This window comes from Oryzias latipes, chromosome 16 (genome assembly GCF_053564925.1).
Source record: "Oryzias latipes strain Hd-rR chromosome 16, Olatipes_Hd-rR_3.1".
Taxonomy (NCBI): Eukaryota; Metazoa; Chordata; class Actinopteri; order Beloniformes; family Adrianichthyidae; genus Oryzias; species Oryzias latipes.
This window is the reverse complement of record NC_136252.1, coordinates 9928319-9951754: the sequence shown is the minus strand read 5'-3', so window position 1 is coordinate 9951754 and position 23436 is coordinate 9928319. Positions and strand designations below refer to the sequence as shown.

General features: G+C 43.7%; 1 protein-coding gene across 1 annotated transcript in view; it reads left to right on the top strand.

Annotated features, from left to right (window-relative positions):
* Positions 1-2480: 2480 nt before the first annotated feature.
* LOC101167068 (low-density lipoprotein receptor class A domain-containing protein 4) overlaps positions 2481-23436 on the top strand; it is a 47876-nt gene continuing 26920 nt past the window's right edge. The window contains exon 1 of the mRNA XM_011484919.4: positions 2481-3652. Coding sequence (XP_011483221.1) covers positions 3559-3652 — 94 coding nt within the window. The 5' untranslated portion in view covers positions 2481-3558. The remainder of the gene's footprint in view (positions 3653-23436) is intronic.

Genomic DNA, 23436 nt, shown 5'->3' with positions numbered 1-23436 from the left:
GAACGACTGCGCACCTGGGCTTAAATAGGACGCTGAGCAGGTGAGTTAATTGACTGAACCGCCCTAGGGTATTTACCTGTAAAACACTGCAGCGAGTATCTGCCCGAAATACGATAAATCGTCATTGTGTTTTGGTTTCTGAAATGTAGTGTTGGTTTTTCATTACTTGTTTTGCTTTTTTAATTGTTATTGTGACCTTTGAAATATCTTTGCTTTGACTGATTTATTGGTGTGATTTGTCCTTCAGGGCCACCATACATGTGATTAAGAGACTGTGGTTTAGAGGTAGAGTGGTCGACCTCTGATCGCAGGGTTGCAGGTTTGGTTCTCACCTTACCTGCAGGCATTAAAGTAGACAGAAGAACTCCACATTGCTCCTCATTGACCTGTGTTATAAATCTGATGCTTGTATTTCCATTTTTGCCCATTAATGGAAGGACGAATGTAGAGTTTGGTGCATAGTAAGGACAGTTCTTGTAAAATAGTACAGAAAATTGCAGAGGTGATGCTCACATCATCCTCTGTGGGGGTTTACAGTATCTGACCCAGCTGTCTCCAGTTGGTAGTGCCTGTGATGGGTCTCAAATGTGCTAAACACATGAAGTGAGACCTCCAGATAAGACAAGCAAGTGGAGCAGAGACAGAAACGGAATTTGCATCAGGTGTGCCAGTAAAAAGCATTACTTTGATCAGTTGTTTTCAGACCATTTTATACCACTTCATGCAAATATTCCTTTTAGTATTCATTTTATTTTCATCCAAGCAGTTTTCCAGCAAAAATTTGAATGAACAGCAATCCTGAGAGTTTTCTGACGATGTGATCACGAAGTTTTCTCCTCCCCCCGCTATGGACATGGGGAAGATCCGCAAGGAGTCCTTGGCTGTTAATGTTGGTTTGTTGTTGCGCCGGGGGCCTTAAGGGCCCAATTAAATTGAATAGTAGACAAATACGATGCACTCAGCCCTGAGGAGAAGCTGCTCTTCTTTTAGCTGCACTTAAGGAGCGCTTGGAGGGGCTCAGGCCTTACATGCTCACTGACAGACGGCCACAAAAGGAGTTATCGCATTTCAAATCCAGGGAGTACAGTCGTCATGGATGGGGGGGGTGGTTATGATGATAATATTTATTAATTAAATACATCAAGTGCAGACACTTGCACAGGTTTAAGTCAAAGCAAACCTATTGGTTTTGTGGTCTCACTCCCCAACGCAGAATTCACAGCCGCTTTAAAGTTTCCACAAACTGGTTTATTAATAGACTGCCGACTGCCCTGTCTTTGGGTTTGACTGTGTGCCTCGCTTTGTGTAAAGATTCAGGGGAGGGGGGCATTGGTTGGTTTTTAGTGGGGGTCTTACCTCTGTGCTGCACATGTGTGTCCAAACTAAAGTCTGGCACAGGAGGTCACCTGAAGGTTGGTCCTGTCAACACACTTTCCCCATTGGCTGATGCCCCCTACAACAGGGAAGTGAAACATGAGTCTCTCCCCACCCTACCTAAAAAATACTGGAGGTGATCGGACCCTTCTGCCCCCCCCAGCCTCTACTGACTCGCAGAGATCATCAGTTGTTACTGCAACAGTCTCCTGAGTAATTCCTCAAAAAAGCGAGCATCACTTTAGCTATACTGCAGTTAACTTTAGCTAAAATTGCACGGTTTTAGTCTGGAAAAACTGTGCGGGAAAAGAAAAAAACTCAAGTAAGCAAGTTCACTTACAATAGTGGAATCAATGTTTCAGGACTCGATGTATTTGCCTGTGACCCCGTGACCTATTTTTGACAGTTTGTTAACGGGAGATTTTGTATATTTTAAGATTTGCAAGAGTCGTATGCAAAACAAAGAAAAATCTCTTTCAAACATTTCAAAACTAAAAGTTGTATTCATATTTTGGCAAAGTTTGTCTTTATGAATATGTTTCTTCTTGACAGATTTCTCACTCCATAGATATTAAGATGAGCAACTCATGTCTAGTACGGAAAAGGGTTCTAAAGAAATGATTTGGTTTTTCTACATTTGTTTAGTTTTTCATTTCAAACTGCATTTTCAAATTGCAATTTGAAAACCAAACTGACATATCGCCGTATTTAATGAGCCATATCAGGATGCAAGTTTTGGCCGTGCACCCACTATGGAGGAACATGGGAAAAATCCACCGTTGATCGGAGCGGGATGGTCTGTTCTGCTGAATGTATTCACAGAAAATGCTGTCGGTCTCACTGAATCAGGAATACTTCCAGTGTCAGTCGGCTGAAGAGCAAATCCATTCATGTTTTACACAAAATAATTGTGTTTCATTGGATCCAAATGCACACCTCCAAGGCCATCAAAACACCACATCCCATTTTTTCACAATCTCATATTCTAATTTGATTAAAACTGACATTTGTATTGTTGTAACTAGAAAATAGCTGTGGAGTAACAAAAGGTTTCATTTTTTTGCTTTCAAATATTTATTTTTGCTGTCAAGGTTGATGTGAATGTGATCATATCTGCATCCACACCCTGGTGGTTATTTGAAGAAGCGCTGATATTGTTTCAAAGGTAAAACCACTTCTGTCTCCTCTGAAATATTTAACACAAAAATCAGCTTCAATCTTATCAATTTAGCTGCGGAACTTGTGTTTTGATTGTACTTTAACTGAGTCTGTAACCTCTCTGAAGTTTCAAGTTTATCTTTGATCAGTAAAATAAGAAAATAAACATATTTGTGGGCAGTTACCATCAAAGAAAAGAAGCTTTAACAAAAAAGGATTGGAAAGATGCTTAATAAATCCCACCTCATCTACTTGTTTGCCTTTCATCTTGGAAGGTAAAACAAGAAAATAAATTTTTACTCCTTTTTACTTTAATCTTAGACTTAAAGTCAAAGAAATAACTTTTTTATTTTATTTTGCTGCCTATCAAGCTGAACATGTGTTAATCAGATCAGTCCCAGTAAATGTACTTTCTTTATTTTCTATTGTTGTCTTCTATTTGTTGTTTTTATACAAACAACAAAAGAGAAATTTGACATTTCTACATTCAGTTTTTGCTGTCCTTTCAAAATTCCAAAATTCTAACCTTTGCGGCAAACCTTTCGCTCTGCTTGTGAAAGTCACATCACCAGTACTGTAAATTTCTATGGTTTTGAACGCAGCATGCTCCCACAACCTTCCATGGATACATCTGATTGGTCGCAGAAGCAGCCTGTCCGCTGTGGGCGGGGCCTGAGCCCGCTGTGTCTTCTCCGTTCCAGAAGAGGAGGGACAGCTGCTCCGAGCAGCGGAAGAGGAGCGGAAAATCTAAAATAATAAAAATAACAAATAAAAAATGCGTCAACCGACAGCTCATCCTCGCACCGCTTTCTGACTCTTTCTCGAGCCTCCCCCCCGCAGAAGAATGGCGTGAGGCGGCAGGCGTGGATGTGACTGCGACAGTGTCGGGAGTTACCGGCAGCAGCGAACTCTGCTGCCGCTGCCTGGAAGTTTTCTGTGGTTTCCGTCGGGCATCCGACGGTGGCGGCGGCGGCGGCGGCAGCGGCGGCTCTCTCCCCGGAGCAGTGTCCCGGGCAGCCCAGCCCCATGCAAAACGGAACGGCCTCTGGCGGCTCCGGCAACTCCAATGTCACCTGCTCCTGTAACTGCACGGCTTCCCAGCCCCGGGAGATGGAGATATGTGAGTAGCGCGAGCGGCTCCGGGGACGGGTTCTGACCTAAAAACCCAGCACGATTGTACGGTTTATTCAGTTTGATTCAGACGCACAACAGACGGAGACGGTCCAGCGCCGCCGCGCGCTGCTCCGGTCAAGTTGCCTGTGAGGACTGCCGGTCAGTCTGCTAACTTTGGGGTAACCACCGGTCACTTAGTCTGTCCCGGTCTGGATCCAGTCTTATTGGACCAGAAACCAACCAAGCACTGAACAAGACCGGAAGAAGCCGCACCAGCATCACTCTGATCCCCAGTACGCGCGCGCGCGCAGGCCGCGCGGTGAGAGGAGAGGGTTAAATAGTTTTCCTGTCAGAGCAGACAGGAAACGCTGGAATGGTGTTATGTCTGTCTGCCTCCTGACACCACCTATCATTATCAGCTCTGCGCAGCGTCGCTGTCTGCCTGAGCCGCTGCAGATGTTGCTCTTTATGGCTGAGGCAGGCAGACGCTGCAGGCAGACGGAGAGGGCTTGTGTGCACTGGGACAGCTCTGCAGACAGACAGACATGCAGGCAGGCAGGGAGGCAGGCGAGTAGATTGACATGCACCAACACAGATGTAAGCAGAGCTGCAGACAGACCACAGACAGAGTTACAGTGCTGTGTAATTTTCACTGGGGTTGAGGCCAGGACTGGGCAACATGAGGTGAACACAGGAGATTAGATTCTGATTTGGCAGCAGTGTGGTTGTGCTGATGCCACAATGTAACCAAGAAGTGTCCGTGTGTGGGTGTGTGCGTGTCCTGCAGACGGACTCCTCCAGGGAAAACGGCCAGAGACAGCAGGAGGCCTCATTTTGGGTCCAAGAGGAGAAGCATGGCTGCACGCTCCTCAGATGTTTCTGTGTTTCTCTCCGGCTGGAGTGCAGCTCTATTCAGGAGTGGGTTGAAATGCTCGTGTCGTACTGTAGAAGCTGTCTGCTTTGAGCAGAGCTCTGCTGGTCGGCGGTGTTGTCATGCAGACCGTGAGAGCCTGAGAAATGCAGCTCATGCTTTGATGGTTCAATCAAAGAGCTCTAGTCGGGGTCTCCTTTTTTCAGTCCTTTGAAGCAGGGTGGCCTTGTTTCCTCCTTCATTCACACAACAAACATGGAGAGATCCCAGCCTTCAGTGTCACGGCCAGGAAAACAAACCTCTGCCCACCCAGCAGGATTCTTCTGCAGAGCCCTGGAACAGGGTTGTTTTCTGCGGTTGCAGGGCTCAGAGTCCCTGTCAGGTGAAGTTGTCGTTGTGGTATTACACCGTCTGGAGGTCAGCCTGCTCTTAAGCTTAACGCACACAGCTGTGTGAGGGGAGGGGCCAAAAATCTCCTGATTCTAACTTGAACCACATCATTATGGTGGGGCTCAAAAAGTATTTTTCGGTTGCTGATTCTGCAAGTTGTTCCTCTTAAGAAGCTGTCATGTTCATCCTCGAAAGATTTCAGCTGTGGGAGACAGAATGGGAAGAAACAACCCTCGAAATCCTATTGTACGATTGTTTAAGAGGTTATATAGAATTGATGAGTATTTGGTCAATCGTTCACCTCAATACTTCATAAGGTAATCCTAATCTTCAGCAGGTTTACACTGTAGCTGCTATTTTTGGTCCATTCCTCCATGCAGATCTTCTCCAGAGCTGTGATGTTTTGGGGCAGTTGCTGGAAAGCAGACTTTCATCTCCATCCACAGATTCTCTGTTAGATTGAGGTCCAGGGACTGGCTAGGACACTCCAGAACCTTGAATGTGTCTTGTGAAGCCACTCCTTTGTTACCCAGGTGATGATTTTGGGATCACTGTTATGGTTGAAGGTCCAGCCATGTTTCATCTTCAATGCTCTCATTGATGGAGGGAGATCTCTCTCCAAAATCTTTCCACACATGGGTCCATTTATCCTTTCTTTCGTACAGATCAGTCGTTCTGTCCCCTTTGTAGAAAAACCACCCCCACCATGATGTTTCCACCCCCATGCTTTATAGTGGGCATGGTGTTTTTTGGAAAGCATTCTCGTCCCTCCAAACACGGTGAGTGGCGTTTAAACCAAAGAGATCTTGGTCTCATCTCATGACCTTCTCCCAGTCCTCCTCTGGATCATCCAGATGCTCTCTGAAGAACTTTAGACGGGTCTGGACATTTTCTGCCTTAAGCAGAAGGACCTTTGGAGCTCTGCAGGATTTGAACCCATGACAAGGTTGTTTGTTACTATAGTAACCTTTGTTACTGTGGTCCCAGCTCTCTTCAGGTCACTGATCAGTTCTCATCTGTTTCCTCACCGTTCTCCAGATCTTTGTTCCATCTGGTGAGATCTGTCATAGAAATCCAGGTGGAGGGAGATCATCAGTGATCTTGTATTTCTTCCATTCTTTAATAATATTTCCAACAGTTGATCTCCTCTCATTAAGCTGCTGCTTATTGTAGATTGGTTCATCAACAGTCTTGTTCAGGTCTAAATGTTGTCTCTGGTGTCCTTTGACAGCTCTTTGGTATTGGTAGAGCGGTTGTAATCTGACTGTCTAAGGGTGTGGGCAGGCGTCTTTTCTACAGATAACCAGTTCAAACAGGTGAAATTAATACAGGTAACCAGTGGAGGGTAGAAGGGCTTCTAAAGAATACGTTTCAAGTCTGTGAGGAACAGAATTTCTGATTCTTTGTAGGAGAGAAACACTTATGTTCGGCTTCAAAATACAAATAAATTCTTTAAAAATCAAACAATGTGATTTTCCTGGAAATGTTTTTACATTCTGTCACTTAAACTGAAACATAGGCTTTGGCTGACTTGCTGCGTGTTCAAATGAGAAGGGAAATCCAGCGAAAGGTCACTTTAGTCACATCTGTCTTCAGCTTTGAATGTTTTCCTCTTCTGCAGAGGTTCACCACAGTAAATGAGGTGACTACTGAGTGCAACTTCTCCAACTTTTCTTCTATTTCTTTTAAATAGAGACAGAATTCACACTAAGGCAGGATGTAACTTTCAGTGGAACCACTCTGATAATTAAAAAAAACAGAACATGAATTTTGCTTCTCCTGCAGAGGAAGCAACATAGAAACAAACTTGAAGGTAATTGTTGATGATAATGTTGTTTTTTTTAATTGTATGATGATTCTGCAGTATCACACAGGCAACCCCCCCCCTCTCCATGTGAGGAGGCATGAGGGTCCTTTGTGTCTAGTCTGTCTGTAATCTGCCTGTGAGGGGGGTGCTAGCATCAAGGGCAAGACCCCCCTAGCCTGTCAACACAAAGATGTTGATGTACAGACTGACAAACATTGTTGCAGTCAGGTCTGTACACACACACACACACACACAGATGCATATTTTTTTAAACCTAATCTTGCGCTGCAGCTCGGAAACAGTCATCATTGCTCCGCCTCTGCTTTAATCTTAGCTATTTTTTGTTATCTTATGTAAAGAAAGTCTCTGCTGGGGGGGTTAAACCCCCCCAACAACAGTCATAAGGAAACTAGTAGAGCTAATGCTGACAGCTCAGCTAATTTCTTGCAGGTCCTGAGTGCATTGATTGCATGTCCACCATAAATCAGGATGATCCAAGCGTCCTGGATGTTCAGTGACTGGATGCAGGTCCAGGCTGCTTCACACTGGAAGCAACTCTTAAGTTTCACACACGGTTCTCTCAGAAGGGAACCAATGACTGAGGCGGGCCAAACTACCTGGCCCGCCCCTGGTGAAGAAGAGGTCGATGGAGGTTGTTGGGACAGTAGAAAAAAATCATCGGCTGCTCTCTGCCCCCTCTGCCTGACATTTACCCCTCTCGCTGCCTAAATAAAGCCCATAGCATCGCCAAAGACAGATTCCAACGCGGACAACCACCTCTTGGACCTGTTGCCTTCTGGGAGGCGATGCAGGTCAACACGCACAAAAACAAACAGGCCTAAGAGACAGCTTCTATCTCAGCCCTGAATGTGGACAGAAAATAGCACCATATTTCTAACTGTTTTATATATTTGTGGTTTGCTGCCTCTTATACATACAGACATACATATACTGTTTTCTTTTTTTGCACTCTTTGCACAAGGGCGCTGCGTCATTGTTTTCTGTACAATGACAATTAAACTATCCTATTCTAATATCTGACCAAGAGGGGGAAAAGGCAAGAACAGAAACCGACTCGTCTCTCTAATCCTCTGAAACATTGCATTCATAAGTCTCTACGCCCTCTTGACTTTGTTCAACATTTTATCATTTTTTCTCGAGTCCTGCTTCTTTTGTTTGAATTATCTGCTGCACTTCCATTATTTACAGCATTTGCTTCACCTCCACACTTTAGTTCCCCTTGAAGTAAACAGACACGTCACACTCAAGGGGTGCAGCGTTCACATGTTTGGTCTGCAGGTGAGTTTTCACACCTTTCTAAGAACCAGCAAACCAAATCAAACCTCCTGCTGTTAATGCGACCTACCTCCTTTGAAAGGATGTCAGTCATGGGTTTGGGGTAACAGCATAACTGCTAGTTACTACCCCAGTGCTGACAGCTTTTCTTCCTTCCTTTCTTGCTTGCAGCACAGGTAAAAGCAGCAATGTGTGCACCTGCTGATCATGAGGTAGTGAAAGCAACAAGAAGAAGCCATCAGTTACAGGCAGGAGTCTCCACATACCATCAAATGAAAAGGTGTGAATATTTGGAGGGTGGAAAAAGTTACTCAATGAAAAGGATGATCATCTTTTTTGAAACCAAACAAACTTGTGGACATCCAAATGTTAAAAATCTGACTGCATTTGACTGAAACCACAACAAGGTGATCATCGTAGTCACATGCAACCATACGGGGGTGGACCTGCCCGGATGCTGTGGGTTTTTGGGGTCTACGGGCTTATGGAGGATCGTAGAGACGATTGACCGCATTTTAAGAGAAGTGCAAGTGTGTCTCGCAAATTCCTTTGAGGTTCATTAAAAATATAATGTATGATTGTCCTGCGTGTGGTAAGCATATTGAAAAGGCTAATGAAACTTGCAGGTACTTATTGACATACGGATGCTGCTGTCGTACGGGGCTCTTACACTGCACTCTAGACCAGGGCTGGCCTACCCTGGTCCTCAAGAGCCACAACCCTGCCTGTTTTCCAGTCCTCCCTGACCAGCTTGCTGCTGATTGGCTGACTCAAGTGATTCCACATCCTGATTGACTAAACACACCTGACCTAGGTAGTCAGCATCAAGATGGAAAACAGGCCGGGAATTGGCTCTTGAGGACCAGGGTTGGCCAGCCCTGCACTAACCGTCAGTAAGGGGTGAGTACTGGAGCTCAAGTGTCTGTATGACTCCTGTAAGGATGTCCACACAAACTACACTCTAATTGTCTGATTTCCTTGTTTCAATCATTCGGCTTACATGTAAGGAGCGCGCACGTTTCATGTGAACAGTAGCCACGGTTACATGTGCAAAATTCCTTGATCGGATCAATGATCGGATTAGAATTCAACCGTGTACATGGGCCCAGAAAAACTTTTTCCAATTATAACAAACGTTCACATGCGTCACACTTTCGGTCGGAATAAATCATTTGGACAAGAGGGCTATAAGTCTGGCTGCTGTGCTCACAGACAAGTTCACTGGCGCGGAGCAGCCGGTCGGTCCTGCTTGCGCTCCAAAGCCTTCTCTGGAGCGAAACCCCGTCTATGCATGACGTTAAACCAGAGCAGCAGTGACACACGATCTGAATAAACTGTTTACGTGCACCACGGTCGGATCAACAATCGTCATAACCCACCTATCTCAATCGGAAAGAAATTTTGATCCGAACGTGTCTGATGGGGCAGAGTATTCTGAACGGCGTGTTTACATGACGCATTTTTCTTCCGATCAGGCATTCATTCCGATTACTTTTGTCCATGTGAACGCAGCTAGTGCTAACAAGCTGCTTGTGCAGTCCCCAGGATTTGGGGGTAGAAAAAAAAAGAAAAATCTGTGTGACGTGCGTCTCACAAAATCACCTTTACTTACTTACCCTGTGTTGTATAAGTATTCACAACAACCTGTCCCCTGTTGCATGCTCATAGAAAAATGTCTCTCGGGGGGTTCCCTTACGGGCGATTTAAAAAATAACTAAATCGAGTTTTTGCAATGGCGCATTTTTGGCTTCCCAGACCTTCCGTAGCGTTAGTTTCACAAGCGACAAACAACAACGTCATAGCACTCAGGAAACAGCAAGCAACAGGATGGCTACCAGTGAGAGTGGGAAGTTTGTTCCCAAGAAAGGAATAAAATCATCAGTTGTTTGGAACTGGTATGGGATGCGGTTGACCGCGACTCCTGCTGCTTCAACACAGAAGCGGTCGCTTTGCATATAGCTAAAGACATGGGACCTGTGGACGGGGTTTATTAATTTAATTGAAACCTTAGACCCCAGATATGAGCTGTATTGTTAATTCTTTAGAAAATGGTGCTACTCTCAAGGTGAATGTTTGTCTCCCTTTAGTCTAGACCAGTGTTTTTCAACCAGTGTGCCGCGGCACACTAGTGTGCCGTGGGAGATGGTCAAGTGTGCCGTGTGAAATTGCCCTCATTAACTGATCTAAAAACATTTCCCATCTCCAGGATTTCAGCTCTGTGTTCATCCAAACAGGCCCTGATAAAACACTGAGAAGTTAGGAATATAAAAGATCGTAAAATACTTTTTCTTTGCGTTTATTTTATTTTATTAAAGACATTTTGATAAGAATGACGGCAGCGCGATTCAGCTGCAGCTCCGGCTGTATTTAGGAAAAGTCCCGCCCCTTTACCTGTCTCCACCAATCATTCATGAAGGCTTAATCACATGTCATCAGTCTGACCAATCAGAAGTGGTTAAAGTCTTCACTTCCTTGTCCCAATTTAGCTCGTAAAGTCGCTCAGTTCTAATAAAAATAGCAGCTAAAGCTCGTCTTTAGCGGTGTAGCTTTCCACAGAATCCGGTATCAGACCATGGAACAAGTGAACAAAACCATGAAGCTCCGAAAAGCGATCTCCGCCGGCCGTTTTTATGCACTACATCTCCCATGATGCATTGGGTTGTGAGAGTGACAGCGTAAAAGGAGTTCTGTTGTTAAACGTCTTGAAAACAACGAACACACTTCAAACTGTTTTTACATCTTCTAACTTAACTTTTATTGCATCTTTTAGAAAAACAGCTGCAGCTTCCAGCTTTTTCTGCAATAATTATCACAAAAATGCATGTGAGATTGTGGAGGGGCTGTAGATCAATACAGACTATGAGTTTCTCCTTTTTTTTTTTCATTTTTGGATGCTGGTGTGCCGCGGGATTTTTTTTAACCTTAAAGTGTGCCGTGGCTCAGAAAAGGTTGAAAAACACTGGTCTAGACTACAAAGTGTGACTTAAAACACAGCTGGGACTTTGATTCCAAGTGTGTTCATTTATTTATTATTCATCCCAGAAATGGGAGTTACATTTGTCTTGCATTTGATTAAATAAAAGCAAAATTTGCTTTAAGTTGTCTGCCGTTTGTACTTATTGCTTTCCTTAAGTGGGGGGTGGGGTCGGAAATCGAATTAAAATAAATTAAATCAGTCATCGTTTTATTCCATTCGAAAAGGATACTAACAAAAGTGTTCTGATTTGTAAAATCTGATTTAGCTCCAGTGTTTACGTTCCTTGACAACCGTAACTTTTCAACGATTAATGTAATCAACATGAATCTGTGTCTTCTGTCACGTAGAGAAGCAGCTTTGCACCGGTATGCAACACTTTATATGAATATTAGTAAAAGCCGCTTTAAACCGCTTTTCTCTGCTGATCAGCTGGTTTATGTTGATCGCGTAAGGAGTTACGGTGAGAGCACAGCAGGCTTTGACAGAGACATCTCTGGAGTTAAAGTTTTTACGCTTTAAATTCAAAGAAATAAAAGCGTAACTGTTGGGGTCACCAGTTAAACGTTTGTTTTAGAACCAAAAAACAACAACAGTATTTTATGACTAAAAATGGGGGGGGGGGGTAAGACACAAAGCAACCAGGACCTTTTGGATTTTTCGCCCACAGACAACCCTGATCCACCCATAAGGGCAGTAGAGGCTGAGGCTTAAACCGTGTAAGTGCTTCCAGCCATGTTACTGCCATGAATCGTGAATCTCTGTTCTCACAGCAAAGCAGACCTTCAGTGCCTCCTTTCTTCTTTGTCTCAGCTGCTGAAGTTAGACAGCAGACCAGTGCCTTCATGAAAATAGGTTTCCAGCATGCTTCACATGGATTTGTCACAGAAGATGCTTGTTAACACATTAGGCGCTGCTCCCAATACACTGTAAGGCAGAGCAGTGGATTGAGCCGGCTCATTGTTCACTTTTAAGGCTTCTGCTGAAACCTCAGACGACCTTTGCTGCAGATCACTTTAAAGGAAAAGAACCTTTCTTTTGTGTGGGGAGAAGATAAGGATTACATCTGTTTTGCAGAAGGATTTGAAATGCTGTCTAAAACACTCATAGCCGCCCCCATCTGAGGGCCACCCCTTTGGAAATTCTACCATGCAAGCTTTTTTCTCAGTCAAACCTTGCAAAGCACTTGAAGAGACGTGTCATTGTTCCCCAGCCTGGGTCTTCTTCTGCTCACAAACAAACAGATTAACTGGAATCTGACAAACAGCGGGTGGTAGTGCATTTCACATCTCTATTTTCAGTATGTTCAGTTATATTAGACTGACGGATCATCTATAGTTACACAGCATGGAGGTTCACTAAGACTAACAAACAATAACTATTCCATCAGTTTTTATGCTGGAAAAATAAAGCAGTGCTGGAAGAGACGGAGGAAAGGAGGAACCAAACCCAGCCTTTGTGCAGGAGAACGCGTTTGTGTCGTCCACCGACCTGCAGTCATGCTACAGGAGCTCTTTGGCGTCTCAGACGGTCAAAATGGGTGTAAATAGATGCTGGCCGAGACGGCAGACTGCTAACCCACCCCCACAAGCATCATTGGCACTCTCCGACTTGACGGATGGTCTGTTTTTCAGCGCTACGCCACTACAAATCTGCCCTATTCCCAAGGGCATTTGGGGAACTCTGGGTGTGCATGTGATTGGGGGGGGTGTGCAAAAACTAGACACAAAGGGTGTCCCAGCAGCTAGCGATAGAGTTAAGGCTGGAGGAACACCAGAAGAGGCAAAAGTGCAGGGCCGCTAATGCAGAGCATTTGGACTTCTGCAGCTGCAGCAGCAAGGCCCATCGGAACAGTACCAGAAACATGGAAAGCAAGTCCAAGAAACTTTGGGAAAATAGGAGAATGAAGTTGGTTGAAAACTAGACAGGTCTTCAAAAAACTGTAATACATCAGAGCCCAACATACGTGATAGGAAGCCCAGCAGCCGAGTGCTGTAGAGAAAAATCCTGTCTATTTTCCAAGCTGCAGATCATCTGTGGTTTTTGTAAAACTACTATAAAACCTCTGGATTGTGAAAAGAAAAAGGGAAATGCATTAAGTGATCATTAATAATTCATGACCTCTAAATCTCTTTAAGTTTGATATTAAAGCCTGATGTAAATTCAATTCAATTCAATTTATTTGTATAGCCCAAAATCACAACAACAGTCGTCTCGATGGGCTTCGAAGTAAAACATGAAATCAAAAGGATCACGAATACAAAGAGTTTAATAGGAAAATACTAAAATGAACTAACAAACTGACTAAGCTATACTGGCATCCCTGCCCTTAGACCCCCCTTCGCGGTAAGGAAAAACTCCCAAAAAAACCGGATTCCGGAAAAAACGAAGAAACCTCAGGGGTGCCCACATGAAGGAGGGATCCTCCCCCAGGACGGACAGGCGATTTACCAGAACTCTTAGAGAAAAATTAACTTATCTAAATCTACAACTACATATATAAAAGTCCAGCAGACGAGCTTCATCCAGCCGTGGTTGTGGGGACAGTCAAAGGCGCGAGTCGAACCGGAGACAGGAACCACAGCCAGGTGTAGGAGCAGGAGCAGAGACGAGGTACTCGGTCAGGCACAGAGCAGAGACGAGCCAGAGATGAGCCAGAGGCAGGATCCACAGCCAGGTGTAGGAGCAGGAGCAAAGGCGAGGTATACGGTCAGGAACTGGAGCACGGATGAGCCAACTAGAGTCTGGAAGCACTCCCACTCCCCAGGAGGGGAGAGGAAAAGAGGGACAATACATGAATCGCACTGTACCAAACAGAGGCATGGAGAACTAAATGATAAATTATGATCAAGAATAGAGGAGAGGAAGGGTAGAAGTAAAAAAGGAAAGAGGACAGAACCCCAGTGTACCATAGTTACCCCAGCTTCAACTTCTAGCAGCCTTTTAAAAGAAATAGTTATTATTAAGTTTAATTTAAACAAACTAACATTAAGTTAAATAATCTCTGAATACTAACTAGTCTGACAATAAGCCTGTCCAAAGAGGAATGTTTTCAGTCTAGCTTTGAATGTAGAAACTGAGTCGGCCTCTCTTACATGAGCTGGGAGTTTATTCCATAAGACAGGGGCTTGGTGGCTAAACGCTCTACCTCCAACCGTACTTTTACCAATTCTAGGAACCACAAGCAGTCCTGCATTTTGTGAGCGAAGTGTTCTGATTGGTTGGTAAGGGACTATGAGGTCCTTAATATAGGACGGGGCCATTCCATGTAAGGCCTTATAGGTTAACAGGAGGATCTTGAACTTAATTCTAGAATCAACTGGGAGCCAATGGAGCGAAACTAACACAGGAGTGATGTGATCTCTTCTGCTGGTTCCAGCTAACAATCTAGCAGCTGCGTTCTGAACAAGCTGGAGACTTCTTAAGGAACTCTTAGGACATGCTGCTAACAAGGAGTTACAGTAATCCAGCCTCGACGTAACAAATGCATGGATGAGTTTTTCAGCATCACTCTTAGAAAGTATATTTCTGATCTTAGCAATATTCCGCAGGTGAAAAAAGGCAGTTCTACATGCCTGAGATATGTGAGCCTTAAATGATAAATCCTGGTCAAGTAAAACCCCAAGGTTTCTAACTGTGGAATTGGGGGCTATACTTATACCATCCAGGGAGACTATCTGAGCAGACAGAGCATCTCTGAGGTTTTTAGGACCAAGTATAATGACCTCAGTTTTTTCTGGGTTCAAGATTAGGTAATTAATTGTCATCCAGGTCTTGATGTCACTGATGCAGGCGTTCAGTTTCTCTATCTGGTCATTCTGGTCAGGCTTCATGGATAAATACAACTGCGTATCGTCGGCATAACAATGAAAATTAATGCTGTGTTTCCTGATTATGTTTCCTAGGGGTAACATATAAAGCGTAAACAGGATCGGTCCCAAGACTGAGCCCTGTGGGACTCCATAGTTGACTCGAGTGCACTGAGAGGAATGGCCATTTACATTAACGAACTGATACCTATCAGACAGATAGGATTTAAATCTAGATGTCTGATAGATCTAAATGCATGGCCTGTTTCTGTTTACAGCTATTCAAATGTGCAGCAACAAGGTTGGTAAAAAATATTGGCACTAAATGGAAAAATGGCTGTACCGTATGTGACAACGCTGGTGTGTTCTGCAGGTCCTTCAAATGCCTAAAGGAAAAGCACAGGGAGGTGTGGAGAACATGCAGGTTTCAATGGAGAACGGTGCTTTTCATGTGTTACTGGTTCTGTTCTGACGACCCTTGTGTCAGACTCAAGTGCTCCACATTAGAAATGGATAGGAAAGCAGCTGAAGTCAGAAGGATCATTTGAAGGCCTTTCCAAAGCCTGGAGACATCAGCTGAAACAGCAGAAGTCCAACCACCTGAAAGCAAAACAACATGTCACATAAAGGAGGGAGAGAAGCCGCGGCGCCAAACATTTCAACGCCACAGAGAGCGCACCATAATCATGTACTTATGTGGACAAACCTGTGGTGGAAACTGATGCTGTCTGGGCTGAATGAGAGCCACACCTGTAAAGTGTAAGAGTGGGAGTGAAGACACCCCACCCCAGATAAGAATCAACTCTTTGGTGCATCCAAAAGTTTTTAAAAACTCAGCGGGGGGGGGGGGGGGGGTCTCTATAAGGCTCCACTGGGAGGCACTATCCCACAAAGATACCCTCAGGTTTTAATTAAAAGAGCAGCAAATGCACAGGAAAGCTATTGGCTATGAGTGTGTCGGTGTGGGGTTGCTGCTGCCTCCCCAAGGCTAGACTTTAAACTCCTGTCTGAGATGTTGCTGTTTGAGATTAGCAAACAAAGCTTGTTAGTCCTGGGGGGTATTCCAGGAAGCATGTTTAAACTAGCCTGACTTTAACCCTAAACTCTGGCTGAAATCCGCCTGAACTTGCTTACTCTGGGTATGTCGGTTCCAAAAGACCGGATATGAGTTCCCGTAATTACGCTCGACTTGGTAACCCTGGGTTTATGCACGTGCACAGCAGGTACATAAAGACATTCTCAATAGATCGCCGATTTACGGAGTCACCATGGAAACGCGTGGAGAGAAAAAAAAGAAAGCGCTATACTTCAGTGAGACGGAGTCTGAGGTTTTAATGACAGCGTATGAAGATTATACGTCCATCAAAAAAGTAATACGGCTGCATCATCAAAAGAAAGAGTTTCTGCTTGGAGAAAAAGAACAGACAAAGTAAACACACGAGTTTCTGATCTTGTTTCCATTTTCCTTTAGATGCATATATATATATATATATATATATATATATATATATATATATATATATATATATATATATATATATATATAACTTATCCAATTTTGCCAACTTAAATGAATCATTTCTATTGGTAACAAATAATTGAGTTAAATTTATTCAACCTAATTTTTTACGTCTATAAAACTCAATAATTGTTTATACAACCCAAATATACGTATTTATCTAACTTAATGTCATATTACTCCAATTCAATTAATATTTTTTCCATCTTAATTAATTATATTTCTTGAACTCTCATATGTCTAAGTTTGAGCCGGCAGATATGCTCATTTTTAGAACAATAAAAAGGACGGGGGGAAAAATCCACGGAGTGCATGAATTGATTAAAGAATTTTCCGCCGTTGTCATTACAGCAACCAACAGTAGGGGTGCTATATAAACTCATCATCCTCTCCCTCCCTCTCTGTCAAGGTGCAGAGACGTAAGCATGGTAGGACAAAATAACTCGGCAAAACACGGTAAAACAGCTAAACACATTTGGTCAAAAAGCCACACTTAAACCCAAACCCGTCCAGACAGGCAGAGGGAATGATATCCCACAATCCCTTGCAGTGCCGATCTAACAGCAGCACCAAAGTTACACCTACTTAATTGAATTAATTTGAATGAAAGTAAAATAACTGTCTGAAAACTACGTGTTGTTTTTAAGTTGACTTAACAAAAAAAAGATTTATCTTAACTGAAGCAAATAATGAAGTTAGATCAAAGTAAAAAGTTTCTTTCCAACATCCATATGTGGTCTTATCACCCTCTCACGGTGGAAAAAGTATTATCTGAGCTTCTTCATCCACTAAATCATCTTCAAATGGACACGGCATGCTGCTTCACCTCTCTGTAAACAAACTAACCTTCAACTAAACCTGCTCCAGACCAGGTTATGTTCAGGGCATGAGTTTCCATGGCAACTTGACATACCCTGAAACATACCTCCATTTCTAGAACTGAAAGCTGAGGTTATCAACTTCCTTAGCCTCAAACTTACCGTGGGAGCTAGCATAACCTGCTTTCTGGAATACCTCCCTGAAAATGGATAAACAAGAACAAACATAAGCATCCAAACAAACAGAAGAGCCCGCATACCGGATGGGCCGTCCGCCCGCAGACTTCAGAGCAAACAATGGCTAAACCCAGAGTGTCATCGTGTGTGTGTGTTCATGTGTGTTTGGGCTGAACGATTAATTACATTTCCAATAATACCACAATATTTGACAATGTGGTTTTGTAATGGCAAGGTTGCAATGTTCTGGTCCCCTTAGCAAAGCTAACTGGCTATGCAGAGTGTTGGCGATGCTGGTGAAACATTGGTTTCTAAGAGAAATGGTCCATCCATTGTGAGGAACTATTGTAGCTTTAAAAAGGAGGTCGCAGCGCAGCTCCAAGCATCATGCAGAACCCTCCTTTGCTCCGTCACCACTTCATGAGGCAACGCCACCAACCTGTATAAACATCTAGAACCAAAACACAGTCTTATACAATAGCTGCATGGCTAAAATCACAACCATGAGTGCCTCATGTAAGATTGTTACAGCACAACAGAACTCAGTGAGCTAAATATCTATGAGTGTAACGTGTTATGTAGAAATTTTTTAGGTGTGTTACTAAAGAATGGATGCCCTTCAGTACCATGGTTAAACCCAGGTTGTGCTGATACCAGGTGCTCTAGTTCCTCATGCGCTTATTTTAGCCAAACTGCCCAACCCGAACTATAGGAGCAGGAACGATGTCACCATATTGGTAAAGTACAGATTTGTTATGCAACGGATTCAGTACTAAATGTAATGGGAGGCTGGTCAGTCAGTCAGTTCAACGTTTTCTTGTGTGAATAACTTGCTGGCTGTGATCAAAACAGTTTATTAAAATTTGAATTTGGTGTGTTTTTTACTGTGTGTTAGGTCAGTTGGGTGGGTGTGGGACTGTAACGCTGTCATCCAGTGTGGGTTCTTAGGCAGAACCCTTCGCCCTACTGCCTATCTGGGTCTCCCTGTGCCTTGAAAACACAGGGTTGTGTCAGGAAGGGCATCCAGCGTAAAAGCTCTGTGCCTGTGTGAATGAGTGAAAGCTGATTCACTGTGGTGACCCCTAACAGGAGAAGCTGAAAGGGGAAAGACATTTACTGCATGAACGCATGCATTCATTTTGTCCTTCAACAAAGGAGTGTAGACTTAGGAATAGCTGCATTTGTTTCAATGTTGGTTATGCTTATTGTTTAGTTAGAATTAAATAAGTAAAGGTTAATAGCCGACGAAATGTGCAGTATCAAAAGAAATGCATATTTTATCAGTTTTAGGACTTTATTCTTGTTATTTTTTTAGATTGGATCGCTTTTTCAAAAAAAGGGGATTATTTGTTATGTGGTACGGCGCGGTGACACAGTAACGTGGCAACACGCCGCTGAGCAAAAAGGGACCTCGACTGGAGCGGAAAAGAAAAGTGCTATATATGCTGATCGTCACGATGGGTTAAATGAAGCATCGGTTCAGAGAGACAGTTCACCTCTTACCGCTTGCTTTGTCCAGATGATGACGTAAAAGTTTGTTCTAAAGAAGCCAACAGTGATATAGAATATTTAAGCTATGTGACGGAACTTCTTTCTTCGGTGTGAATTATCCATGTGCGTTATCACTTTTTAATGCACACCCAGCAGCCAATCAGAATCGAGAATTCACCCGGACCATGGTATAATAGAGAAAAAACTTGTGTGTGTGCGTGCGTGCGTGCGCGCGTGTGTGTGCGCGTGTCTGTGTGTGTGTGTATACGGGCGTGTGTGTGTGTGTTTAGCCCCACTTGGCACTCCTGCTCTCTCTTCATTAGGGCTGGGGAGGCTGTCTGGTTTCGGGCCCCCTCCATCTTGGACTCAGACAGTTGTGTCTGACTCCAGCCGCCCCCCGCCCCCCTCCTCCTCTCTCGACAGCCACCAGCTGACCCCAATCAGACTCGGGGCCTTCACTATTGTCTGTGTGGGGAGGGGGCCTTCTTTATGGCATGAACACAAACACAGACTCAGACAGGGCGTCAGAGAGAGACTGTCTGGACGAGCATGTCTCCCAACACCCCCACCATAGCGCAGGATGTCCTCTGTGTATTGCTGCGGACTCCCCCCTCCTTCTGCTCAGTCCTGCTCATGTCGACTCACCACAGATCTACAGGCATCGAGGCTTGGGGGGGTGGGGGGTCCTGGTGTCTACATCCTCATATCATCTGCAGTCTGTTCTAAGATGTTTGCTCTTCCAGGAACAACGTTGCTCCAGAACTCAGCAGAGGTGTTTGATTTTCCAGCTGGATGAGCACTGAAGCTTCATGGGAGCAGGAGTCATGGGCGGAAGCCTCCTCCGTGTTCTGTTATATGCTTTCAGATCATGGTGAACGTGTTGGAGAGCTCCTCAAACTTGGAAGAATGAAAAAAAAATCCCAACCATTGAAACCGGTAAAGGATTAGAGTGAAAGGCAAGTAGGGGTTAGAGCCCTGCAGGGGCTCAGCAGGTTTAGTTAAAGTACAACTCTGACTCTGTGTAGATGTTTGTTCACTGACTGCACAAACACACAACACACACACGTGGAGCTCCAGCAGCTCTGACTTGTGGAAAACATGTCCTGTAATGAGGATTGAAAGTTGTGTTTGGAGGAGGTGTGATGTTCAGCTGGAAGCTGGTGAGGACGATGATGATGATGATGATGATGATGGTTCAGGCTCCTGCTCAGCCTGTGCATTATTAATGAAGGTCATAGGATCAGCATCCGGCGAGCCCCAGCCTGTGCCGTCACAGCTCTGTTGCGGTATCCGGCTTCCACAGCCCCGATCTGTCAGCCACATTCCAACGGCAGATCCAGGCATCCAACAGCATGACTTTCTTTCTTTTTACTTTGGAAGACATTATTTGCACGTCTTTTCAGTGCAACCAAGCACAAAAACAATATTTAGTTAGCAAGCTAAATATTTAGCTTAAGCGTGAGCTTCGTGAGTTTTAGCGTGAGCTTCCTCACTAAATATTTTTCAGGTAAATAAAAATTTAAGTCCAACTTAAATATTTAGCTCTTTAACTAAATGTAAAGTGTGGAGCTACATGATTTGTTTGGAGCAAAATGTTTAACTCATAACTAAATATTTAGCTAACATGCCAATGATCTTGCTGATAAGCGGACATGGACTATCAAAATAAAAGCTGTATTTTGAGCTATCTCTGAACTGATTCTTGCCAGAGTTGTTGTCCAGACAAAAGGCTGTGGACCAAAACGGCACAGTTATAGACTCTACAAACGTAAACAGATTGCCAGTCCGCCTCTGGTGTCAAACAAATGCATTTAAAAAAGAAAAGGTTCTGTTGGAGGTGACGGGGCAGGGGGCGGGGTGTTCCAGCAGAGGGAGCTGTACCAACAGGTCTCATAAGTGTAGCGCTGCCCTGAGAAGAAGCCTATTTACAAAAGATTAGCCGTTCAAAAGGGTCATCCAGTGTTTTCGGCCAGGATGTTGGACATCACTTGAATCAGTATAGCACAAGGACGTGATGGACGACGACTCTGGCAAGAATTTGCTTAATATGGGGTGGTTTTACCGCAAAATAAATGATCTGTCTGAAATATTCACATAACTGGCTCCCCTAGACCTTTTAAGGCTGATTTAGAGAATAAAATAGGTGTTGAAGTTGGTTTGTGTCTGCAGATCTCCGATCACATCAGTAATTGGGAAACATTCCTCGTCCTGGAAAATCCCAGCTTAGGTCATTATTACAAAGCTCTGAAAGTTGGTGGTTTTTATTGTCAAAATGATCCATAACGTCTCCAAGCTGCATCAGTGTTTGTAGCTCAGCTTGGACTTAAGCAGCTGCTCAGTGCTGCTTTGCCAGAGTCTTCATGGAGGTTTTATGGGCTGTTCCAATAGTCTTTGTGTTTGTGGGACTGTTTTAGTGGCAGCCTCCCTGCAGTCAATGTTTGACAGTCCCTGCAGTGAAGGTCTTGCCGTGCAGCAGAATGTGGTCGATCTGGAGCAAATGGATGAATGTGCAACAGAGAAACATATGATGCAAACTCCAGCAGCATTGGCTTTTCACCAGGACTTTGGCCCCCCAATCCCACCCCCATTTTATCCAAAAATATGCAGATAGTTGCAAAGACACCAGGAAAACTACGACACATTTATGTTATGTATAAGCTTATACCATGACAACTCTACCCCCGCTAGCTAGATTACTTAACGAGCTAATGCAGCCACCGCGGCTGTGGATTCTTAGATGTAAACATACATTTAGAGTGGATCATACCTATGTATATAAACACAAAAAAGACAGGTGTTAGAATGTAGGGGAAACCAACGGAGGAAGACAGAACAATGGCTTAGCTTACAAAGAGTCCACAAGGGGGTGATGTTGCCTCCTTGAGTGCTCAGACATTTTCCTTTTACCATAGAGTTAGAATCATGAGTTGCAGGCATCTACAATGAGTCATACTGGTCCAAATCGTCACAGATTTGAGCAAAATGGACAAAACAGAAGTACTTTAGCCTAATCTACTCTTGCTGCTTATTCACTCCACTTTTTAGACTTTCCTGCAACCAAATTTTTTTTTTTTAAGATTTTCTGCTTGTTTTTGGATTTTGTTTCAACGTTCCTCAAAACGGTCCTGAACTGAATATACATACCAGGCCTTTCTCTGACATATCACCTGCTAGAAAGCATACATACTCTAGGTACGGTTCATGTCACCCTACGTTATCACAAATTAAGAATATTTTTAGAAATAGATAAAAGACAAAATGTCCCACAGAATTAAAATTTCTTCTTTGAATAACTTGGAAGAATTTCTGTGTTTTGTCAGAAGTTTGGTTTTGGTTTATTCAACACACTGACATTAGGGGAACTGAACACATAGAGGTAATATTGGTATCAGTTGACATAGAAGCTTGAAGGCTTGGCTTGAGGAGGCTAATGGCTGCCCCGTAAACAAAAACGGATGCCATAAGGAGGACACGTTGGTGTTGTGAAGCACTTTTAGAGAATCATAGTTCATCTGATAATTACAACTTTGGAATTACTGAATAGAAAAAACATTTTTCAATCGGCTTTAATAGGTAAGATGGTTCCAAGTCCTTATTGAAGCATTTTATTAAAACAGAAGTGTTTCAGCTCAAGAAAATAAAAAAAACAATCACTTTAATACTTGCTTTTTCTATTGTTCACAAGTTCAGTGAACAAAGTGAACAGCAGCTAAGTAAGTGCTGTAAGTGTGTCATTGCTTAGGGAGCTTAAAGCTGAAATGTGGAGGTTCTCTCTGGTGTACAAGACAAGCAGAGTCCTAGGAAGAAATCTTCCTCACTTCAGCAGCTGTTCACGGAGGCTGCAGACATCTGCTGGGTTCCATGACAAGCTCCATATTTCAGTGTCTTTGTTGTGTCATTGCATCCACCCATCAAAGGTGAACTTCCAAAGAACATTTGTCACAGCTGCTGGATACTGGTTTGGATACTGGTTCATCTTGTGTGAATGAGGAGTGCACATTTGCTTCCCTTCAAAGCTGATGAAGGAAGTGTTTGATGAAACCTGAGTCATGTCTTATGCACCGTTGCAAAGTTGTGTCAGAGAACTGAAGCTGCAGACACACATGAGAGAAGAACTTCCACAGTAAAAAGGATCTTTGTTTGAACCGTGCAAGTCTCCTCTCTGCCTGGATCTAGGCATTCCTCTATCACGAAGTCTATAACATCAAGCTCCATCACCGTTACTCATGCCATGTCTTCACCCCGTTAACACCCCCAATCTGACCAGCTCACATATCTCCTCCTCTTTTCCCTCGGCAGCTGTTGCTCAGCACCACAGTTCAGCCTGCGGTCACGGCCAAGTGTTTGAGCCAACACAAACTTTTTCATTCAACTTTTCTTATTTCTTTCACACTTATAATTTCCTTTAACTTGCTTTCTTAACTCCTTTTTTCCCTCTGTGATTTGCTCTAGATCTTTATCCCAGCTTCACTTTCACTCTTTATCTTTCCTCGGTCTGTCTCGCTTTTTTCCTGCTCTCCTTTGGACGTCTGTCCCGTTCCTGTCTAATCCTGCCTGCCAGGCATTTCTTCATGGTTGTTAAGCATCTCAATCCAAAGAGGGCCAAGTGAAAAAAGCTGACCCAATGAGTTGAGGAGGG